This window comes from Rattus norvegicus, chromosome X (assembly GCF_021556685.1).
Source record: "Rattus norvegicus strain SHRSP/BbbUtx chromosome X, alternate assembly SHRSP_T2T, whole genome shotgun sequence".
In the NCBI taxonomy this organism is placed as follows: Eukaryota; Metazoa; Chordata; class Mammalia; order Rodentia; family Muridae; genus Rattus; species Rattus norvegicus.
Genome location: NC_141554.1, coordinates 71,895,142 through 71,915,610, shown reverse-complemented (window position 1 = coordinate 71,915,610; position 20,469 = coordinate 71,895,142). Strand labels below are relative to the sequence as shown.

The 20,469-nt window shown below is 38.5% G+C and overlaps 2 protein-coding genes and 1 non-coding gene across 6 annotated transcripts in view; 1 reads left to right on the top strand and 2 right to left on the bottom strand.

Moving 5' to 3' along the window:
* Ophn1 (oligophrenin 1) overlaps positions 1-20,469 on the top strand; it is a 396,257-nt gene that overhangs the window by 90,100 nt on the left and 285,688 nt on the right.
* Positions 15,609-19,776, bottom strand: LOC134484061 (uncharacterized). The gene has a single exon (XM_087600982.1). The coding sequence runs from the start codon at positions 17,938-17,940 to the stop codon at positions 15,937-15,939; it is 2,004 nt and encodes a 667-aa protein (XP_087457108.1). The 5' UTR covers positions 17,941-19,776; the 3' UTR covers positions 15,609-15,936.
* Positions 18,478-18,583, bottom strand: LOC120099429 (U6 spliceosomal RNA). Its single transcript, XR_015647147.1, has one exon. It is a non-coding gene; the product is annotated as a U6 spliceosomal RNA (small nuclear RNA).

Genomic DNA, 20,469 nt, shown 5'->3' with positions numbered 1-20,469 from the left:
AAGAGCACCAGTGGAAGGGGAAGCCCTGGGTCCTGCTAAGACTGAACCCCCAGTGAACTAGTCTATGGGGGGAGGGCGGCAATGGGGGGAGGGTTGGGAGGGGAACACCCATAAGGAAGGGGAGGGGGGAGGGGGATGTTTGCCCGGAAACCGGGAAAGGGAATAACACTCGAAATGTATATAAGAAATACTCAAGTTAATAAAAAAAAATAATAAAAAAATAAAAAAAAATAAAAAAAAGAAAGGGGTTGTGGAATCTCCCCTCACAACTAAGCAAAGCCATGAGGTCAGGCATGTATCAGGATGTCCATGTATGGCAGTCTATAGAGTCATTACGTGAAGCTGTGAAGGTGAAGCCCGGATTGTGTTGAAGACCCAAAGATGCTGGAAATGTCAGAGCTGTGGGATACCTGCTGAGGAGAGCTGCTAACAGGGAGAGGAAACAGCCTAAGAGAAAGAAGTGTGTTGTAGTCAAAAAGTTGAAAGGAGTTGCAGGTCTGAAGAATGTTTGTTAGACAGAGATGTAGAATTTGGAGTTTTCCCTGCTGGTTTTCAGTTCTGCTTTGATTGACTTTTTCTTCACTATGCCTCCAGTCTTTCCTTTTGGAATGCTTATATATGTTCTGTTTCATTGTTTGTTGGAAGTATGTGAGCTGCTTTCTGATTTTGAGTTTTATTTTTTTTTCTTTTTTTCGGAGCTGGGGACCGAACCCAGGGCCTTGCGCTTGCTAGGCAAGTGCTCTACCGCTGAGCTAAATCCCCAACCCCTTGAGTTTTAATTTAAGTTAAGAGAATGCTATGATTCTCAAAGATTTAGAATCTTTTACTTTTATAGAGTTTTTAGATTGTAACGGACTATGGGAACTTGCGAAGTTAGACTGAATTCATCTTTTTGCATTATGATTTGGCTGTAAGTCTATGTGGGACAGGGAATAGAATGTGGTGGTTTCAATATGAATGGACACCCATAGGCTCCATATATTTGAATGCTTAGCCATAGGGAATGGTACTACTTGAGAAGGATTAGGAAGTGTGACCTTGTTTGTTGGGAGAGTGGTGCCCTTGTTAGAGGAAGTGTGTTACTGGAGGGCAGGCCTTGCAGTTCCAAAAGTTCAAGCCAGGCCCAATGTTACTCTTCCTGCTGCCTGTGCATTTGGGTGTAGCGTTCTTGGCTACCTTTCCAGCACCACGTCTGCCTGTGTGCTGCCATTGCTTCCCTCCATGATGATAATGGAATAAACCTCTGAAATTGTAAGCCAGGCCGATTAAATGCTTTCTCTTATAAAAGTTAGTGTGGTCATGGTGTCTCTTTATAGCAACAGAGCACAGACTAAGATAGTCCTTAGTAGTTTTCTGATGTTTATGGATATCCCAAATGAAACACATTTTTTTTCTTATATAATATGCCTTTTAATAGTATTCTTTTTTTTTTTTATTAACTTGAGTATTTCTTATATACATTTCGAGTGTTATTCCCTTTCCCGGTTTCCGGGCAAACATCCCCCTCCCCCCTCCCCTTCCTTATGGGTGTTCCCCTCCCAACCCTCCCCCCATTGCCGCCCTCCCCCCATAGACTAGTTCACTGGGGGTTCAGTCTTAGCAGGACCCAGGGCTTCCCCTTCCACTGGTGCTCTTACTAGGATATTCATTGCTACCTATGGGGTCAGAGTCCAGGGTCAGTCCATGTATAGTCTTTAGGTAGTGGCTTAGTCCCTGGAAGCTCTGGTTGCTTGGCATTGTTGTACTTTTGGGGTCTCGAGCCCCTTCAAGCTCTTCCAGTTCTTTCTCTGATTCCTTCAATAGGGGACCTATTCTCAGTTCAGTGGTTTGCTGCTGGCATTCGCCTCTGTATTTGCTGTATTCTGGCTGTGTCTCTCAGGAGCGATCTACATCCGGCTCCTGTCGGTCTGCACTTCTTTGCTTCATCCATCTTGTCTAATTGGGTGGCTGTATATGTATGGGCCACATGTGGGGCAGGCTCTGAATGGGTGTTCCTTCAGTCTCTGTTTTAATCTTTGCCTCTCCCTTCCCTGCCAAGGGTATTCTTTTTCCTCATTTAAAGAAGGAGTGAAGCATTCACATTTTGATCATCCGTCTTGAGTTTCGTTTGTTCTAGGGATCTAGGGTAATTCAAGCATTTGGGCTAATAGCCACTTATCAATGAGTGCATACCATGTATGTCTTTCTGTGATTGGGTTAGCTCACTCAGGATGATATTTTCCAGTTCCAACCATTTGCCTACGAATTTCATAAACTCGTTGTTTTTGATAGCTGAGTAATATTCCATTGTGTAGATGTACCACATTTTCTGTATCCATTCCTCTGTTGAAGGGCATCTGGGTTCTTTCCATTTTCTGGCTATTATAAATAAGGCTGCGATGAACATAGTGGAGCACGTGTCTCTTTTATATGTTGAGGCATCTTTTGGGTATATGCCCAAGAGAGGTATAGCTGGATCCTCAGGCAGTTCAATGTCCAATTTTCTGAGGAACCTCCAGACTGATTTCCAGAATGGTTTTACCAGTCTGCAATCCCACCAACAATGGAGGAGTGTTCCTCTTTCTCCACATCCTCGCCAGCATCTGCTGTCACCTGAGTTTTTGATCTTAGCCAATCGCACTGGTGTGAGGTGAAATCTCAGGGTTGTTTTGATTTGCATTTCCCTTATGACTAAAGATGTTGAACATTTCTTTAGGTGTTTCTCAGCCATTCGGCATTCCTCAGCTGTGAATTCTTTGTTTAGCTCTGAACCCCATTTTTTAATAGGGTTATTTGTTTCCCTGCGGTCTAACTTCTTGAGTTCTTTGTATATTTTGGAAATAAGGCCTCTATCTGTTGTAGGATTGGTAAAGATCTTTTCCCAATCTGTTGGTTGCCGTTTTGTCCTAACCACAGTGTCCTTTGCCTTACAGAAGCTTTGCAGTTTTATGAGATCCCATTTGTCGATTCTTGATCTTAGAGCATAAGCCATTGGTGTTTTGTTCAGGAAATTTTTTCCAGTGCCCATGTGTTCCAGATGCTTCCCTAGTTTTTCTTCTATTAGTTTGAGTGTGTCTGGTTTGATGTGGAGGTCCTTGATCCACTTGGACTTAAGCTTTGTACAGGGTGATAAGGATGGATCGATCTGCATTCTTCTACATGTTGCCCTCCAGTTGAACCAGCACCATTTGCTGAAAATGCTATCTTTTTTCCATTGGATGGTTTTGGCTCCTTTGTCAAAAATCAAGTGACCATAGGTGTGTGGGTTCATTTCTGGGTCTTCAATTCTATTCCATTGGTCTATCTGTCTGTCTCTGTACCAATACCATGCAGTTTTTATCACTATTGCTCTGTAATACTGCTTGAGTTCAGGGATAGTGATTCCCCCTGAAGTCCTTTCATTGTTGAGGATAGCTTTAGCTATCCTGGGTTTTTTGTTATTCCAGATGAATTTGCAAATTGTTCTGTCTAACTCTTTGAAGAATTGGATTGGTATTTTGATGGGGATTGCATTGAATCTGTAGATTGCTTTTGGTAAAATGGCCATTTTTACCATATTAATCCTGCCAATCCATGAGCATGGGAGATCTTTCCATCTTCTGAGGTCTTCTTCAATTTCTTTCCTCAGTGTCTTGAAGTTCTTATTGTACAGATCTTTTACTTGCTTGGTTAAAGTCACACCGAGGTACTTTATATTATTTGGGTCTATTATGAAGGGTGTCGTTTCCCTAATTTCTTTCTCGGCTTGTTTCTCTTTTGTATAGAGGAAGGCAACTGATTTATTTGAGTTAATTTTATACCCAGCCACTTTGCTGAAGTTGTTTATCAGCTTTAGTAGTGCTCTGGTGGAACTTTTGGGATCACTTAAATATACTATCATGTCATCTGCAAATAGTGATATTTTGACCTCTTCTTTTCCGATCTGTATCCCTTTGATCTCCTTTTGTTGTCTGATTGCTCTGGCTAGAACTTCAAGAACTATATTGAATAAGTAGGGAGAGAGTGGGCAGCCTTGTCTAGTCCCTGATTTTAGTGGGATTGCTTCAAGTTTCTCTCCATTTAGTTTAATGTTAGCAACTGGTTTGCTGTATATGGCTTTTACTATGTTTAGGTATGGGCCTTGAATTCCTATTCTTTCCAGGACTTTTATCATGAAGGGGTGTTGAATTTTGTCAAATGCTTTCTCAGCATCTAATGAAATGATCATGTGGTTCTGTTCTTTCAGTTTGTTTATATAATGGATCACGTTGATGGTTTTCCGTATATTAAACCATCCCTGCATGCCTGGGATGAAGCCTACTTGATCATGGTGGATGATTGTTTTGATGTGCTCTTGGATTCGGTTTGCCAGAAGTTTATTGAGTATTTTTGCGTCGATATTCATAAGGGAAATTGGTCTGAAGTTCTCTTTCTTTGTTGTGTCTTTGTGTGGTTTAGGTATAAGAGTAATTGTGGCTTCGTAGAAGGAATTCGGTAGGGCTCCATCTGTTTCAATTTTGTGGAATAGTTTGGATAATATTGGTATGAGGTCTTCTATGAAGGTTTGATAGAATTCTGCACTAAACCCGTCTGGACCTGGGCTCTTTTTGGTTGGGAGACCTTTAATGACTGCTTCTATTTCCTTAGGAGTTATGGGGTTGTTTAACTGGTTTATCTGTTCCTGATTTAACTTCGATACCTGGTATCTGTCTAGGAAATTGTCCATTTCCTGAAGATTTTCAAATTTTGTTGAATATAGGTTTTTATAGTAAGATCTGATGATTTTTTGAATTTCCTCCGAATCTGTAGTTATGTCTCCCTTTTCATTTCTGATTTTGTTAATTTGGACACACTCTCTGTGTCCTCTCGTTAGTCTGGCTAAGGGTTTATCTATCTTGTTGATTTTCTCAAAGAACCAACTTTTGGTTCTGTTGATTCTTTCTATGGTCCTTTTTGTTTCTACTTGGTTGATTTCAGCTCTGAGTTTGATTATTTCCTGCCTTCTACTCCTCCTGGGTGTATTTGCTTCTTTTTGTTCTAGAGCTTTTAGGTGTGCTGTCAAGCTGCTGACATATGCTCTTTCCTGTTTCTTTCTGCAGGCACTCAGCGCTATGAGTTTTCCTCTTAGCACAGCTTTCATTGTGTCCCATAAGTTTGAGTATGTTGTATCTTCATTTTCATTAAATTCTAAAAAGTTTTTAATTTCTTTCTTTATTTCTTCCTTGACCAGGTTATCATTGAGTAGAGCATTGTTCAATTTCCACGTATATGTGGGCATTCTTCCCTTATTGTTATTGAAGACCAGTTTTAGGCCGTGGTGGTCCGATAGCACGCATGGGATTATTTCTATCTTTCTGTACCTGTTGAGGCCCGTTTTTTGACCAATTATATGGTCAATTTTGGAGAAAGTACCATGAGGAGCTGAGAAGAAGGTATATCCTTTTGCTTTAGGATAGAATGTTCTATAAATATCCGTTAAGTCCATTTGGCTCATGACTTCTCTTAGTCTGTCTACATCCTGTTTAATTTCTGTTTCCATGATCTGTCCATTGATGAGAGTGGGGTGTTGAAATCTCCCACTATTATTGTGTGAGGTGCAATGTGTGTTTTGAGCTTTAGTAAGGTTTCTTTTACGTATGTAGGTGCCCTTGTATTTGGGGCATAGATATTTAGGATTGAGAGTTCATCTTGGTTGATTTTTCCTTTGATGAATATGAAGTGTCCTTCCTTATCTTTTTTGATGACTTTTAGTTGGAAATTGATTTTATTTGATATTAGAATGGCTACTCCAGCTTGCTTCTTCTGACCATTTGCTTGGAAAGTTGTTTTCCAGCCTTTCACTCTGAGGTAGTGTCTGTCTTTGTCTCTGAGGTGTGTTTCCTGTAGGCAGCAGAATGCAGGGTCCTCGTTGCGTATCCAGTTTGTTAATCTATGTCTTTTTATTGGGGAGTTGAGGCCATTGATATTGAGAGATATTAAGGAATAGTGATTATTGCTTCCCGTTATATTCATATTTGATGTGAGGTTATGTTTGTGTGCTTTCATTCTCTTTGTTTTGTTGCCAAGACGATTAGTTTCTTGCTTCTTCTAGGGTATAGCTTGCCTCCTTATGTTGGGCTTTACCATTTATTATCCTTTGTAGTGCTGGATTTGTAGAAAGATATTGTGTAAATTTGGTTTTGTCATGGAATATCTTGGTTTCTCCATCAATGTTAATTGAGAGTTTTGCTGGATACAGTAATCTGGGCTGGCATTTGTGTTCTCTTAGGGTCTGTATAACATCAGTCCAGGATCTTCTGGCCTTCATAGTTCCTGGCGAGAAGTCTGGTGTGATTCTGATAGGTCTGCCTTTATATGTTACTTGACCTTTTTCCCTTACTGCTTTTAATATTCTTTCTTTATTTTGTGCGTTTGGTGTTTTGACAATTATGTGATGGGAGGTGTTTCTTTTCTGGTCCAATCTATTTGGAGTTCTGTAGGCTTCCTGTATGTCTATGGGTATCTCTTTTTTTAGGTTAGGGAAGTTTTCTTCTATGATTTTGTTGAAGATATTTACTGGTCCTTTGAGCTGGGAGTCTTCACTCTCTTCTATACCTATTATCCTTAGGTTTGATCTTCTCATTGAGTCCTGGATTTCCTGTATGTTTTGGACCAGTAGCTTTTTCCGCTTTACATTATCTTTGACAGTTGAGTCAATGATTTCTATGGAATCTTCTGCTCCTGAGATTCTCTCTTCCATCTCTTGTATTCTGTTGGTGAAGCTTGTATCTACAGCTCCTTGTCTCTTCTTTTGGTTTTCTATATCCAGGGTTGTTTCCATGTGTTCTTTCTTGATTGCTTCTATTTCCATTTTTAATTCCTTCAACTGTTTGATTGTGTTTTCCTGGAATTCTTTCAGGGATTTTTGCGATTCCTCTCTGTAGGCCTTTACTTGTTTATTAATGTTTTCCTGTGCTTCCCTAAGTGTGTTCAGGTCTTTCCTGAAGTCCTCCAGCATCATGATCAAATATGATTTTGAAACTAGATCTTGCTTTTCTGGTGTGTTTGGATATTCCATGTTTGTTTTGGTGGGAGAATTGGGCTCCGATGATGGCATGTAGTCTTGGTTTCTGTTGCTTGGGTTCCTGCGCTTGCCTCTCGCCATCAGATTATCTCTAGTGTTACTCTTTGTTCTGCTATTTCTGACAGTGGCTAGACTGTCCTATAAGCCTGTGTGTCAGGAGTGCTGTAGACCTGTTTTCCTCTCTTTCAGTCAGTTATGGGGACAGAGTGTTCTGCTTTCGGGCGTGTAGTTTTTCCTCTCTACAGGTCTTCAGCTGTTCCTGTGGGCCTGTGTCTTGAGTTCACCAGGCAGCTTTCTTGCAGCAGAAAATTTGGTCTTACCTGTGGTCCCGAGGCTCAAGTTCGCTCGTGGGGTGCTGTCCAGGGGCTCTCTGCAGCGGCAGCAACCAGGAAGACCTGTGCTGCCCCTTCCGGGAGCTTCAGTGCACCAGGGTTCCACATGGTCTTTGGCTTTTTCCTCTGGCGTCCGAGATGTGTGTGCAGGGAGCAGTCTCTTCTGGTTTCCCCGGCTTGTCTGCCTCTCTGAAGGTTTAGCTCTCCCTCCCACGGGATTTGGGTGCAGAGAACTGTTTATCCGGTCTGTTTCCTTCAGGGTCCTGCGGTGTCTCCGGCAGGGGTCCTGCCGCTCCCCCACGGGCGCCCAGAGGCCTTATACAGTTTCCTCTTGGGCCAGGGATGTGGGCAGGGGTGAGCAGTGTTGGTGGTCTCTTCCGCTCTGCAGCCTCAGGAGTGCCCACCTGACCAGGCGGTTGGGTCTCTCTCTCACCGGGTCTGGGAGCAGAGAGCTGCTGCGGGCCGGGATCCGCGGGTGTGGAACTTCCGGTAAACACAGAACGTGCCCGGTTCTAGAGAAATTCTGCTTCCGTGTGTCCCAAGCTCACCAGGCAGCTTTCTTGCAGCAGAAAATTTGGTCTTACCTGTGGTCCCGAGGCTCAGGTTCGCTCGTGGGGTGCTGCCCAGGGGCTCTCTGCAGCGGCAGCAACCAGGAAGGAAACACATTTCTTAAGATTCAAAGCTAACATCCACCAATGGAAGGAAATGTAGCATTTGTCTTTCTGGGTCTGAGTTATCTTATTTAGAATGAATGTTTCTAGTGTCATCCATTTATTTGTGAGTTTTATAATTTCACTTTAAGTTTAGTTTTAATTTAGTTATAATTAATTTAGTTATAATTTCACTTTAAGAAAGTTTTAGACTTTCTTATAAGAACATTGGAAATAAAGTCAATGAATTTCTACATAGTTCGACCAGTCATTCATTCAGAACAGAAGCTGTGGAAGCCTCACACTGGATTTTATACATTTACTATCAAATATACTTTTCTGCACTTAACAATATCATGTTTCTGAATAGCTAAATAATACCCCATTGTGTAGATCATTTCATGATCCATCACCTGATAGACATGTAGGCTCTTTCTTCTTCCTGGCTATTGTGTATAGAGAATCAATGAGCATGGACGAGCGGGTATCTCTAGATTATGGCATGGAGTTCTTTAGATATATACTTAAAGAGAGGTATATAGCTGGATCATATGGTGTATCTACACCGACCTTTCTGAAAACCTTCTGTATTGATATCCACAGTGGCTGCCCAGCTCTATATTCCCACCAGCAGTGTATTAGTGTTCCCTTTTGCCCACGTTCATGCCATTATTTCCTTTTTAGTATTTGACATTCTCACTGGGGTGAGATGAAATTTTAAGGTAGTTTCAATTTTTACTTTCCTGGTGGCTAAAGATGTTGAAAAAAATGTAAAATGTCTCTCAGCTGTTAGTATTTTATCTTTGAAGCTCTCTGTTTGGTTCTCTGTCCTTTTAAAATGTGAATTATTTATTTTCTTGATTAATATTTTGAGTTCTTTAAATATTAAAGATTATAATATTCTCCCAGGTATATCAGTGGTAAAACTTTTCCCCATTCTCTAAGCTGCCTCTTCACTTGAGTGATAATGTTCTTTGCTCTACCGAAACCCTTTAGTTTTTTCAGGTCCCAGGTATTAACTGTTGGTCTTAATTTCTGTATCATCAGAGTCACATTAAACTCTCTTCCTATGTCAGTGAATTCAAGTGTACACCCTAACTTCTTCTCTAGCAGATTCAAATTATCAGGACATATTTGAGGTCTCTGATCCATTAGTTCAGTTTTATGGGGGCTGAGAAATAAGGCTATAGTTTCATTCTTCTACGTGCAGTCATCCAGTTTTAGCAGCATCATTTGTTACAAATGTTGATTGTTCCAGTGTTAGCGTCTTCATTAAAAATCAGGAAGTATGGGTTTATATGGGGGCCCTCCACTCTATTCCATCAATGAGTGATTCTGTTTTTATGCTCATACCATGCTGTTTTTGTTATATTATTATTTTATTTTATTATTTATTATATTTTATTATATTATTTATATTTTATTATTATTATGTAGCCCCAGTTACCCTTCTCTGTATTTTTTTAAACACAGAGGCTAGCTAGCAATGTAGTAGTATTTGAAAGTATTTTCCTATGGTTAAAGAAATGAAGTTGTTTCCAAGGAAGATGTACTGCTGTAAGTAAACAAGAGTTTGTGTAAGCATAAGAGTCTGTTAGCTTCCTTTCCTTAAGATCTGTATATTGGCCCAGGGCAACCTCTATTCTCAGTATTTGAAGGCTTCACGCTCCTCTTTATTTCCTTTTTAAGTTCTACAATGACAGCATAGAGGTAACACGAGTGGCAGAAATGTTTGGTCATTTTTCCCTTCTGTATTTTGTGGGCCCATAGTTCCCATTTTGTTAAAGGCTGAATTTTTTATTATAGACGTGTAGTGCCAAGGAGTGCTGGAATATTCTCTTGGGCATCACAGAAGACCTATACTCAGACAATCAGAAGAAAATAAATCAGATGTTATTAAGTATACACTGGACCCAGGAAGCTCTGCAGTCTGGTGGGCAGATTAAATGCCCAAGTAATATCATCTTTCCCTTGGCTGTGGCCAGATTCTGACTTTTGATAATAATTAAGAAAATATCACAAAAGTGGCATTGTCTCAGAGGTCATCACGCTCAACTTGGAATCGAGGGCAAGCTCCTAAAGTCACAGTAAGCTCTGGCACACCAGGTACTAGTTGAGTGCAATGGTTTTATACTTTCTTTGGCTTTTCTTCCTTTTTCCTTACCCTGGCAGAATGCTTAGCTGCCACACATTTGTAGGAAAATTGAAAAAAAAAATAGTTTCTGCCTTGGAAAGAGCACAGGAGCCACAGAGAATAGCCTCTTGCTTATTGTTATCATGAGCACTGTTATAATTAATGCACATTTGTACAGTGCAGTGGATTTTAGTGCAGCTATGAATATGTACTTAAAACTATTAAACCATGGAAATGGAAAAATAGGCTATGCGAATTACTTATTAGTAACTCTTTTATTAAAAGCTAAAGGTATACAGAATTATATGATAAAAATAATTGTCTTCACACTCCTATTGGGGACTGTCTTTTCAATGTCTTGGTTTATCATTTTGTGTATGTTTTTTTATTGACAGATTAAGTTTGCATATTTTTCCTTTGTGCTTTTTCCTTTTGGTGCTATATCTGAAGAAATAATTGTCGATTCCATTGGCATGGATATTTCCCGTACAGTTTCAGCATTTTGTAGTTTTAGCTCTTGTGGTAGAGGTTTGATTTCATTTTCAGTTAATTTGTGTGAATTTTTCAGAAATGAGTTCAGCTTTAAAATTTGGTATCATGGTATAATTTATCATGGCTTACTCTGCATATTTTGTTTATAAGATGTTTCTATACTAAATAGTCTTGGTCAGCTATTGTAGTACATGAATTTAATGCCAGTACTCCAGAGGTAAAGGTGTGTGGATCACTTTAATGCCATCCCAGTCTACAAAGCAAGCTCTAAGCCAGGCTACAAAAAATAATTCTTGGCACGCTTGGTGAAATTCAGTTGACCATAAATTTTAGGCTTTCTCATTTGGCCACTGAATTCTTTTAAATGGCTCTAAATGAATGTCCTTGATGCTTCTTCTGTATTGGTTTAATCATAATGTTTTTGCTATAAGTTTTGAAATCAGTAACTATGACACTGACAACTTTATTTCTTACCGATGATATCTCAGCAGGTAAGTATTTGTTACCAAGTAACCTGAGCTCTCTTCCCAGGACCACACTGTAGAAGGAGAGAACTGACTCCTAAAAGTTGTCCTCTGACTGCCACATATGTCCTGTGGTGTGTGCATGCCCTATTAGTACTTAAATAAATATGAAATTTTAAAGATTTTGTTTATTTTGAGTTCTTTGAGATTACATTTTGATTTTAGGATGGAGTTTTATATTCCTGTAAAATACACTATTGGATTTTCATATGGTTTGCAATGAATCTGTAAGTTGCTTTCAAAAATATATTTGTCTTAATGTTATTACATTTTAACACCATAAACAATCTATAAACACTTATGTTTTGCATTTATTCATGTCCTTAATTTTGTCAGTATTTTGTAGTTGTATATGTACAAATGTTTTGCCTTATTTAACTTTCTTCCAAAGTATTTTGTATTTTAGACTATTCTAAATGGAACTATTTTCTCAACTTCCTTTTCAAATTGTTCTCATGCTTTTATTTGCTAAACTTATTAATTCTAATACTTTTATTAACCTCTGCAACTTTCTATATACAAGTTTGTATCTTTGGTGGATACAGTTTTCCTTCTTCCTTTGTATTATGAATGGCTCTTTTTTCTTTTACTTGCCAAGAACTTTCAATACTGGGTTGAGTAGAAGTAGAAAAATTGTTCTCAATAGTCTTAACTCCGCTGTTGACCTTATTTGCAATAATACTGAGCACCAGGCAGGACGATCCACTTCTATACTAGTGACAAATCTGTAATGCAGTGACCAACCATTGTCTGATTGTCTTTGTTGCCATTCCACACAAAAGAATTTATGTCCAGTACTGCAAACCTACACAAAGCCCATGGCTGGGGGGTATCATAGTTCCTATTGGGGAAGCTACTGCTTTTGTCTTAACTAAGTGTGACCATCATTTAGGTAATTCAATATGCTTGTCAAATTGTCTTGTTAGGTAACTATGTTCACGACTATAGAATAGTGCTGCTGGCAGGTTTGCTCAACAAAGCTCCTTTATATATTAGTGCAGGGAGTCATAACTCATTAAATTACTGAGAACACATGACTGTTGAATGCCCCACCATAAATGAGACAGTTTTTCCAAACCATTCATGCTGTGGAAGCATCACAGGAGGGGCTAGAGAATCTGAGAGCTGGAGGACGGAGGTGGGGAGAGATGTGGAACAACAACTTTAGGCGTATTATATGTTATGGATGTTATGGCTGTTGTCCTCTTGAACTCACAGCAACTGTGATTCCTTGGGTAAGAACTGGACCCATCAACACCCAGTTTTGTAAGTGGGAGGGGCTCATGATGCTGCTCAGTTTCTGAGGAATTCTAAACAGTTAACAGTTTATGAAGAATGTGAAAATATTTTCTTCAGTGGTGGCACTACCGCGAAAATGGCCACGCTCCTACAGAAAACCCTACTTAAGCTCACTGGGTCAATACACATAGAAATGTTCTAAAATTATAAGGGGGCATATTTGCAGAGAAGATTAAGCAGGGGTTGGATGGGGCAAGATGTGATAATGGGGTAAATATGATCAAAACAATATTAAGCATATGTACATAAATGCATTTTCTAGGGAGGCCTCATATGCTTTTAAAGATTTACCATATTATTTTAACTGTGTCTCTGTGTGGGTGTGCATATTTATTTGTAGATGTCCTTGGAGGCCTGAGGCTTTTCATCTCCCTGGCACTGGAGTTATATGCAGTTGTGAGCTGTCTGACATGGGTGTTTGGAAATGGTTTGGGGGCTCTTAACCATTGTGCCATCTCTCCAACCCTAAATGCCACAATTATCCCATTCTGGCATTTCTAATGCATGCTGCTATAAAATTATACATATGCAGAAGATTCACTCATGGGTTGAGATCCATTAAAAATCCAAGATCAGTTTGGGGCTAGAAATATGAAAAGGTTACTGACACAGTTTTGGATTTACACATTGCCACTAATCTTTGAGAAACTATTCTTTGTAAGATTTTAGTTGGCTTTATGCTTTGCCTACAATTTGAATGTGTCTCTTAGAAGTTTATGTGCTGGAAGCTTGGTATAGTAGTCTGGCTATATTCAGAGGCTATGGAATATTTAAGAGATGGTCTGAATAGAAGGCAATTAGGTGCTGGTAGCATTGCCTTTACTAGGCATTATGAAACTCTCAGGACTGATAGTGATTTTTTTCATTAGAGTATTACCCTGAAACTGTTGGCTTCCTGTCTTTCCATGTAACAGCTCCATTCCTCTTGCATAATATTCCTACCATGCTACCATGCTTCTATGTTGTCCTATTGCCAGAATGCCCTTACTAGAAGCTGAACAGATGAGGCATCTTAATTATAGACTACAGCTCCTCGAATGGTAAGCTGAACAAACCCTCTTTCCTTACACATTTCCCAAACCTAGGTGGTGATGTAACAATAAAATGTGGCAGCAACAAAGATCGCTATAATTATCTGAAAGGTTTTGCTTTTTTCCTTTTCCAACTAAATACTTCGTATATCCTCATGCAAATAATAAAAAGGCAAAACAAACAACCTAAGTGAATCTCAACATATTCACGAGCACACATGATAGTCTAGGTATTTCATTATGTCAGATGTTAAACAGATCTGCAAAATTGCAACATAATTACAATTCTTAATGTACTTCTCATTTTATAAAAGAAATTTATCCTCATTAATTATTAATATTGGTATATAATTGTTTTGCTGCTATAATTTAAAATGAATTCATACCTAAAAGTAATTTAGTAGTAATAGTTATAGTTCACATAAACAATGCTACTTGAAGCTAACTATATGAAAAATCTTAAGGACGTTATAAGTAAATTATGAACAGGAAATTCATATTAGTAATGGGTACATGACATTTTGTACCACTTTATATGTATAGATTGCAGAGCTGGGTGTGGTGGTCCAGGCCTGTAATCCTAGCACAGCAGAAGAAGGGACAGGGAGATCAGGAGTTGAAGGCCAGTCATGGCTCATAATGAGTTGGAGGTCATCCTAGGCTATATGAGATCTTGTCTCAAAACAAAAAAGCAGAAGATATTTTAGTTGTAACCAGTTTTCACAGCTGAACATTCATTCCATAAAACTTGACAGATTAACTACGTTTATATAGTTTGCACTACAGAATGGAAAAGTAGGCTTTAGTCATAAGAGTGTGGTACCTTGGGGCTGGAGAAGATGGTACTTGCTACAGAAGCCCCAGCTCTGATTTCCAGCATACACCCTGTAGCTCACATCCATCTGTATTCACTCCCAGGGTATGCAGTGCCCTCTTCTTACCTCAGGCATCAGGCATGCTTGTGTTGCATAGACATATATAACATGCTGACAAAACATCCCTACACATAAAATCATAAATCTAAAGAAAACGTTTTTAAAGTTGTGGTTACCAGTCAATCCAAACTAACATCATATTTCCATACTGTACAGCTTTCTCACTGGTCAGAAGATGGCCATTTCTAAGTTTAAAACCTTAGGATTTTTTTTTTTTAAAAATGAGGCTTGTCAGAAAATTAAAAAGTTATGCAATTTTAGTAGCCTAACAATAATTTTCCAGAGTTGGGAAAATCAATCTCCATTTCTGAAAGGAACGAACCTGTCTACTTTCACAGGGAACTTTTAGACGTAGTACTTAGTTTTTAGTAGATATATTACAGCTAATACTGTGAACATTAAATGTCAAGTACAAAGTAATTTTAAAAGTTGTATAATAGTATCAAAAGAATTTTACCTTACGAAATAAAATTTACTCCAAGTGAAACTGAAGTTATACTTTATAAATATAAAGAGTTTCTGGTGCAATACATCAATCTTATTTGTATACAAGTCAAAGCTGTATATAAAGTAATATTTTCACTGTAGTTAATAACATGCAGAAGTAATTTTTACCTTATTAGATAAAATATACCTTAAGTGAACCTAAAATTATACTCTATAAACTTATTTTTTTTTATCGGTGCAACATACCAATCTGATATGCAAACAGCAAACCAAGATTTGTATATAGGAATACTTTTCACCCAGCAACAAGAAGCTGTTAATTTAACTTTACCATTCATACTTAAGCTACTCAGTCACACACTGATGCTACAGCTCAAATGTTCTTCCAGAGACAGAGGTCTCTTCATATTAACTGATTATAAGCTGGACATCCATAACAAAGAGAGAAGCAGCTGATATTTTAACATAAACCCTAAGTGCATGTTGAGATTTTTCACCAGCAATATTTTTTCCTACAAGCTTTTATTCCCCTTTTTATTGTTTTTGAATTTCCCATTCTTAGGGTTTAGTCTCTCTTCTTGGAGACAAATAAATGACTCTGATCTTTATGACTGTCTATTTAGAAAGGTATGCGATTCTGGCTAATATCATTTAGATTCTTTGTTCTGGAAGGAAAATACGAAAACAAATTTCATGTCCAAAGGAAAAGAAATGAAAACAAAAATCACATCAGACGTTTTATATATTTTTCAGATATACTCACACATTTTAATAACATAGTATTAGTCAAACTGGTGCTCACCATTGTCTTTTCATAATTTCTGTATATGGATGTAAGATAAGGATGTTTGATTAAAGGTACTTTGCAGTTAGTTATTTTAAAGTCACAGTTCTTTAACACTCTTTGGTAAGAGGTTAGGTGATACATTCCTACTTCTATGCATGAGGTACAGGTGAACTTGTTTCAAACTTTTAAGAGTAAGTATCCATAACTAGGAGCCAGGAGTGTCATAGTGTTTAAACCAGTTCTACTTAAATCAGCTCCAGTGTCGTCTGTGGCAGTCCAGTCAATCAGTACTCCATTTTCTTCTGCAAGTATTTTAATATGGCATCTATCCCCTCTGCAGAGCCCCAAATTTTCTTCAGCACTGTGCACTCCCTCTCATTGACCTGCTCCAACTCCAACTTAGTGTTAAAGCGCAGTAAGGCTTTTGACTCCTCCAGGACAGCTGTATTACAGGAGGCGAGCTCCTTGATTCTAATCATGACTTCTTGGTTGAAGGTCTGTGGCCAAAATACCTGGGAGACCAGGCCCTTATCACATGCTTCCTGTGCTGTTAGCTTCCGCCCACCGAGTAACATTTCATTTGCAGAAGCTTCTCCCATAATCTTGGGAAATGTGAAGCTGGAACAGCCATCTGGACTCTGTCCAAAGATGGTATAGGGGGTTTGAAACCAAGCCTTTTCATTTGTCCAAACCATATCACAAAGAGGTAATATAGATGCTCCCAGTCCCATGGCTGGGCCATTGACGGCAGCAATAATAGGCTTCTTAAACTGAATGAAAGTATTCACAAATTTTTTGACCGCTCCTGCCATCTTAGTGCTTTCTCTTTTCTTGTTCCTGATGAGACAGTGTATAAAAGAAGCAAAATCAAGGCCAAAACAGAAGACACTGCCAATGGCACTGAGCAATACCAGCTTGCTGTCATCATCAGCAGCTTTGGCCAGAGCAATCTGAACTTCTTTCATCACTTCTAGGTTAAGTGAGTTATTTTCCGATGATTTTGTGGATAAAAAAATGTGGGTGAAGCCATCTTGCTTCTTTACCACAATATCTTTGAATCTGGAGGAACTCTCTGTCAGCCTTACACTGAAACGCAGCTGATTTTCAGGAGCAATTTTCTTGCAGGTAGGTTGCCATTTCTTGGCTATCTCCTCTGAGACTAGCTTCTCCATGTTAGTTGTTTCTGTAACTGGTTGTTTCTTGTTAGTTGTATCCCAAGATGGAGATCGTCCTGTAGTAGCAGTTGTTAAAGGTGTGTCTAAGTCTGTAGTCTCATGGAAAAATGAAGAGTGACTTCTGCTAGCAACAGCCAACTGAGTGGATGTAGCAGTTATCACTGGGCCAGACAGAGACTGGCTTTTTTGGGCAGCCACCAAATGCATGGCAACGGGGGCAGTTATTTGACCAGATAGCAGTCGACTCTTTCTGGTAACAGTCAAGTCTGTTGACTTGGCTGTGGTCACTAGGTCAGATAAAGTCAGACCATTTTCAGCAAGTACCAGGCTTGATGGAAATTCATTTTTTCTGGTTGTGGCTGATGGCGTGACCATGGCTTTGGGACATTTTATGTCACCAGCCGAGCATGTGGCGATGGCTTTGGTCACCAGGCCAGACAAGGACTGACCTTTTTTGGCAATGGCCAAGCGTGTACTCACGGCTCTGGTCATTAGGCCTACTGAAGATGGCCTCTTTTTGGCAATGCCTGATCCCATGGACATGGATGTAGTCGCAGAACCAGGCTTCAACTGGCTCTTTGTGTGAATGGACTTGCGTTTGACCATGGCTGTGGTCACTGGGTCACACAAAGACTGTGTCTTTCTGGCAGCGGCCAAGCGTGTTGTCATGGCTACGGTCTTTAGGTCAGAGGCTTGTAGGTTTATTTGTGGATTTCTAGAGGTTTCTGCTTTCTCTCCGAGGGCCAGAAAAGCCCCATTGGATACCTCTGTGTCTTCTTTCTGGGTTGGCATGTCCCGATGACCCTGCTTATCTTCCCTGAGTCTTTTTTGGTTCTTAGTCTTGAAGTCAGCCACCTGTTTCCTTTTCTTAACTGAGCGTCTAGGACTGGCTATCTCCGCGCCTGCGCGAATGGAGTCCTCGGTCTTTGCCATGGAGAGGTGGAACATTTTTGCTGAGCTTCTAGTAAGCATTTGAAAACTAGTCTTTGGATTTGGTGGTCTTAGAAAAAGAGAGGCCTTAGGGAAAGGCAGGTATTGGCTCACCTGAAGATTGATAGACTTTTTGGTGCTGCTGTGGAAGATCCTATTGCCCGCAGCTAAATTGTGTTTCATCTGGGGCTCCAGACAATAGGTAGTCCGTTCAACAGGAGGTACTTCCGGTTCATAGGATATAACCCGACTGTTAACAGCCTTTCCGGGGGGGAGGGGGGCTAGTCTGGCTTCTGTTTCCTGTTTTCCCCATTTCCAATGATTCTTATTTATAATCCGCTCTACTTTCTCACATGCATACTTAAACAACTGATAGTGAGAGAACACAACTGATAGTGAAAAGTAACACAACCATTTCTCTACTCAAGAAAACAGTGGTTGAAAAAAGCTCATCTCTTTTCCTCATGGTTCTCGTTCTCTGTCCATAGGCATCACATTTGTTTACTTACCTACACATCTAAATTGAAGACATTTTGTTGCTTCCAAGTTTTATAACTCATGAATAACAACGTTATAAATGTCTTTGAGCAGATTTTTGTGTAGACATATTTTATGAATTTTGACTGTTTTTGTTGCCTAGAAAATTTCAACTAAAAATTTGTATAAAAACATTAAAAAATAAAAAAATAAGATATTCACTTACACATAGCACATATTTTACAAAAGTATAACTGCTTTACAAATGTGCCTGCCATCCTTGTGCAGTGGCATGCTAGAATTTTCCATATCATTTCAACTTTAGTATATGTGCCAACAAAGTGACCACTGGGAATATTTTTTTTTTAGAAAAAATTGTTTTATTAACAACTACACTGTTATAATACACTTTAAAATACAGTAAATAGCCTTTAAATCTGAGGAGGTCTTCAAGATAACAAATGAACAGAATCCAACTTCCTGAAATAGATGAACTGCTGTAGTTATACATATATGTAGGAAAATTGTAGAGCTCTTAACAGCAAGGTAATTTTATTTTGTACATTTTTAATTGAAAGTATAAACAGTAATTAAAAACACAGCACAATAAAACATAAATTTCTTAAATGTATTAGATACATACACATTTTAAGGGAGGAAACAACAAAGGAAAATGGTTGATATTTAAGTGCAGACTACCTAGATTAAAAAAAAACTTAAATATCATAAAGTCTCCAGTTTATATGACTAGTATCCATACAGTTGGAGTATATCGTCACTGTGGAAGTGATTTTGTTATGTTTTCATATGTTATACTTCATTGGTAGTTTACAACAATGGCATTTAAGGCCCTAGCAGACATAGTTTTGGAAACAAGATTGAATTTAAAAAAAAAATCTTGGCTAAGACACACTGCACCTTATTATTATTATTTTTTTTGGTCCTCCAAACTTCAGGAAAAGGGGTAATTCACTAGAACATTTTACCACCCAAATGCTTCAACCTACACATTTTTGACTTTTTTAAAATATCGGTTATATTGCCCAACCTCATTATTGAATGAATATTAACAAGACATTATTTTGGCAAATTAAATCTTAAACATGGCTTTTCAACAGGATTTAAAAGGTGACTGTCCCTAAAGGTCCATGTTAAAATGTAGTTTTCAAAATCTTATAAGAGCAATACTTAAAATATTATACAGCTAACCTAATTAAAATAATTAGGTTCAAAATGACAAATTGATAAGCTAAGTAAAACCTACTCTATGTAACATTTGCTTGGAAACTTGGTTTGTCATTTATTTATAAAAAAATTCCTGCAATCAAGAAAATTACAAAAATTTATACCATGATTTCTTTTACCCACCAACGTTTTTATCTTACAATAAACAAATACCAACAGTTTCTCATTTTTACACTAAATTACACAGTATTGATGCATTTGGTTAGACTACCGTTTGCATTGTTAAATTCAATGTTCTCTTTATATAACTTGGTAAAAATTTCATTTCTTCTAGATTCCAAAAGTATCTACAAAGCCCACACAAATTTTACCATTTTTAATGTACCATGGGATATCATACAAAGGCATTTCAGTGTCATGTATAACCAAGTTACTGTCAATCCAAAAAATTTTTGCACATCAATAAAAAGGCATCTTAAGAATTTTTCTGATAATTAATATTTTTAATACACTTCCATTACATACCATGCATTCTGTTTGGTAACACATCCGAAACACTTCAATTAATTCTAAATAATATTCTGAGATCAATATTATTATCATTGTTTTATAAATGAAGAAATAGACATCATACTGATATAAAAACTAACCACAGATATTGGGATATTGAAAATTAAAGTTCCCCTACAATGTTATAAAGAGACATATAAAGTCACCTTGTCTCCAAGTTTAGGAACTGGTGGTAAATTGTAATAGTAAATGATGACATCTGGTGTGGTGAGAAGACTGACTAGAGCAAACCTGCATACTTGTACATTTTCTCTTGTCCTCAAAAAACAAGTGAGATTATGTTTTATGAAGGGTTTACTTAAATCACAGTCAAACAACTCACAGCCCAATATCATACAGTTGCATTGATTCTCTCTTTGGCATCTACCCCTGTAGCTACATAAGATCACGGGAGATGGTGAGATGGCACCATTGTGGGAGTGTGCATGAGAGGGAGAGATTACATGATGGAAGGAAGCCAAAGAGAAAATGTGGAAGGAC

What these genes read in the sequence shown, in the direction of transcription:
- LOC134484061 (XM_087600982.1), bottom strand. Translation starts at nt 17,940, where the DNA reads ATGAAACACAATTTAGCTGCGGGCAATAGGATCTTCCACAGCAGCACC.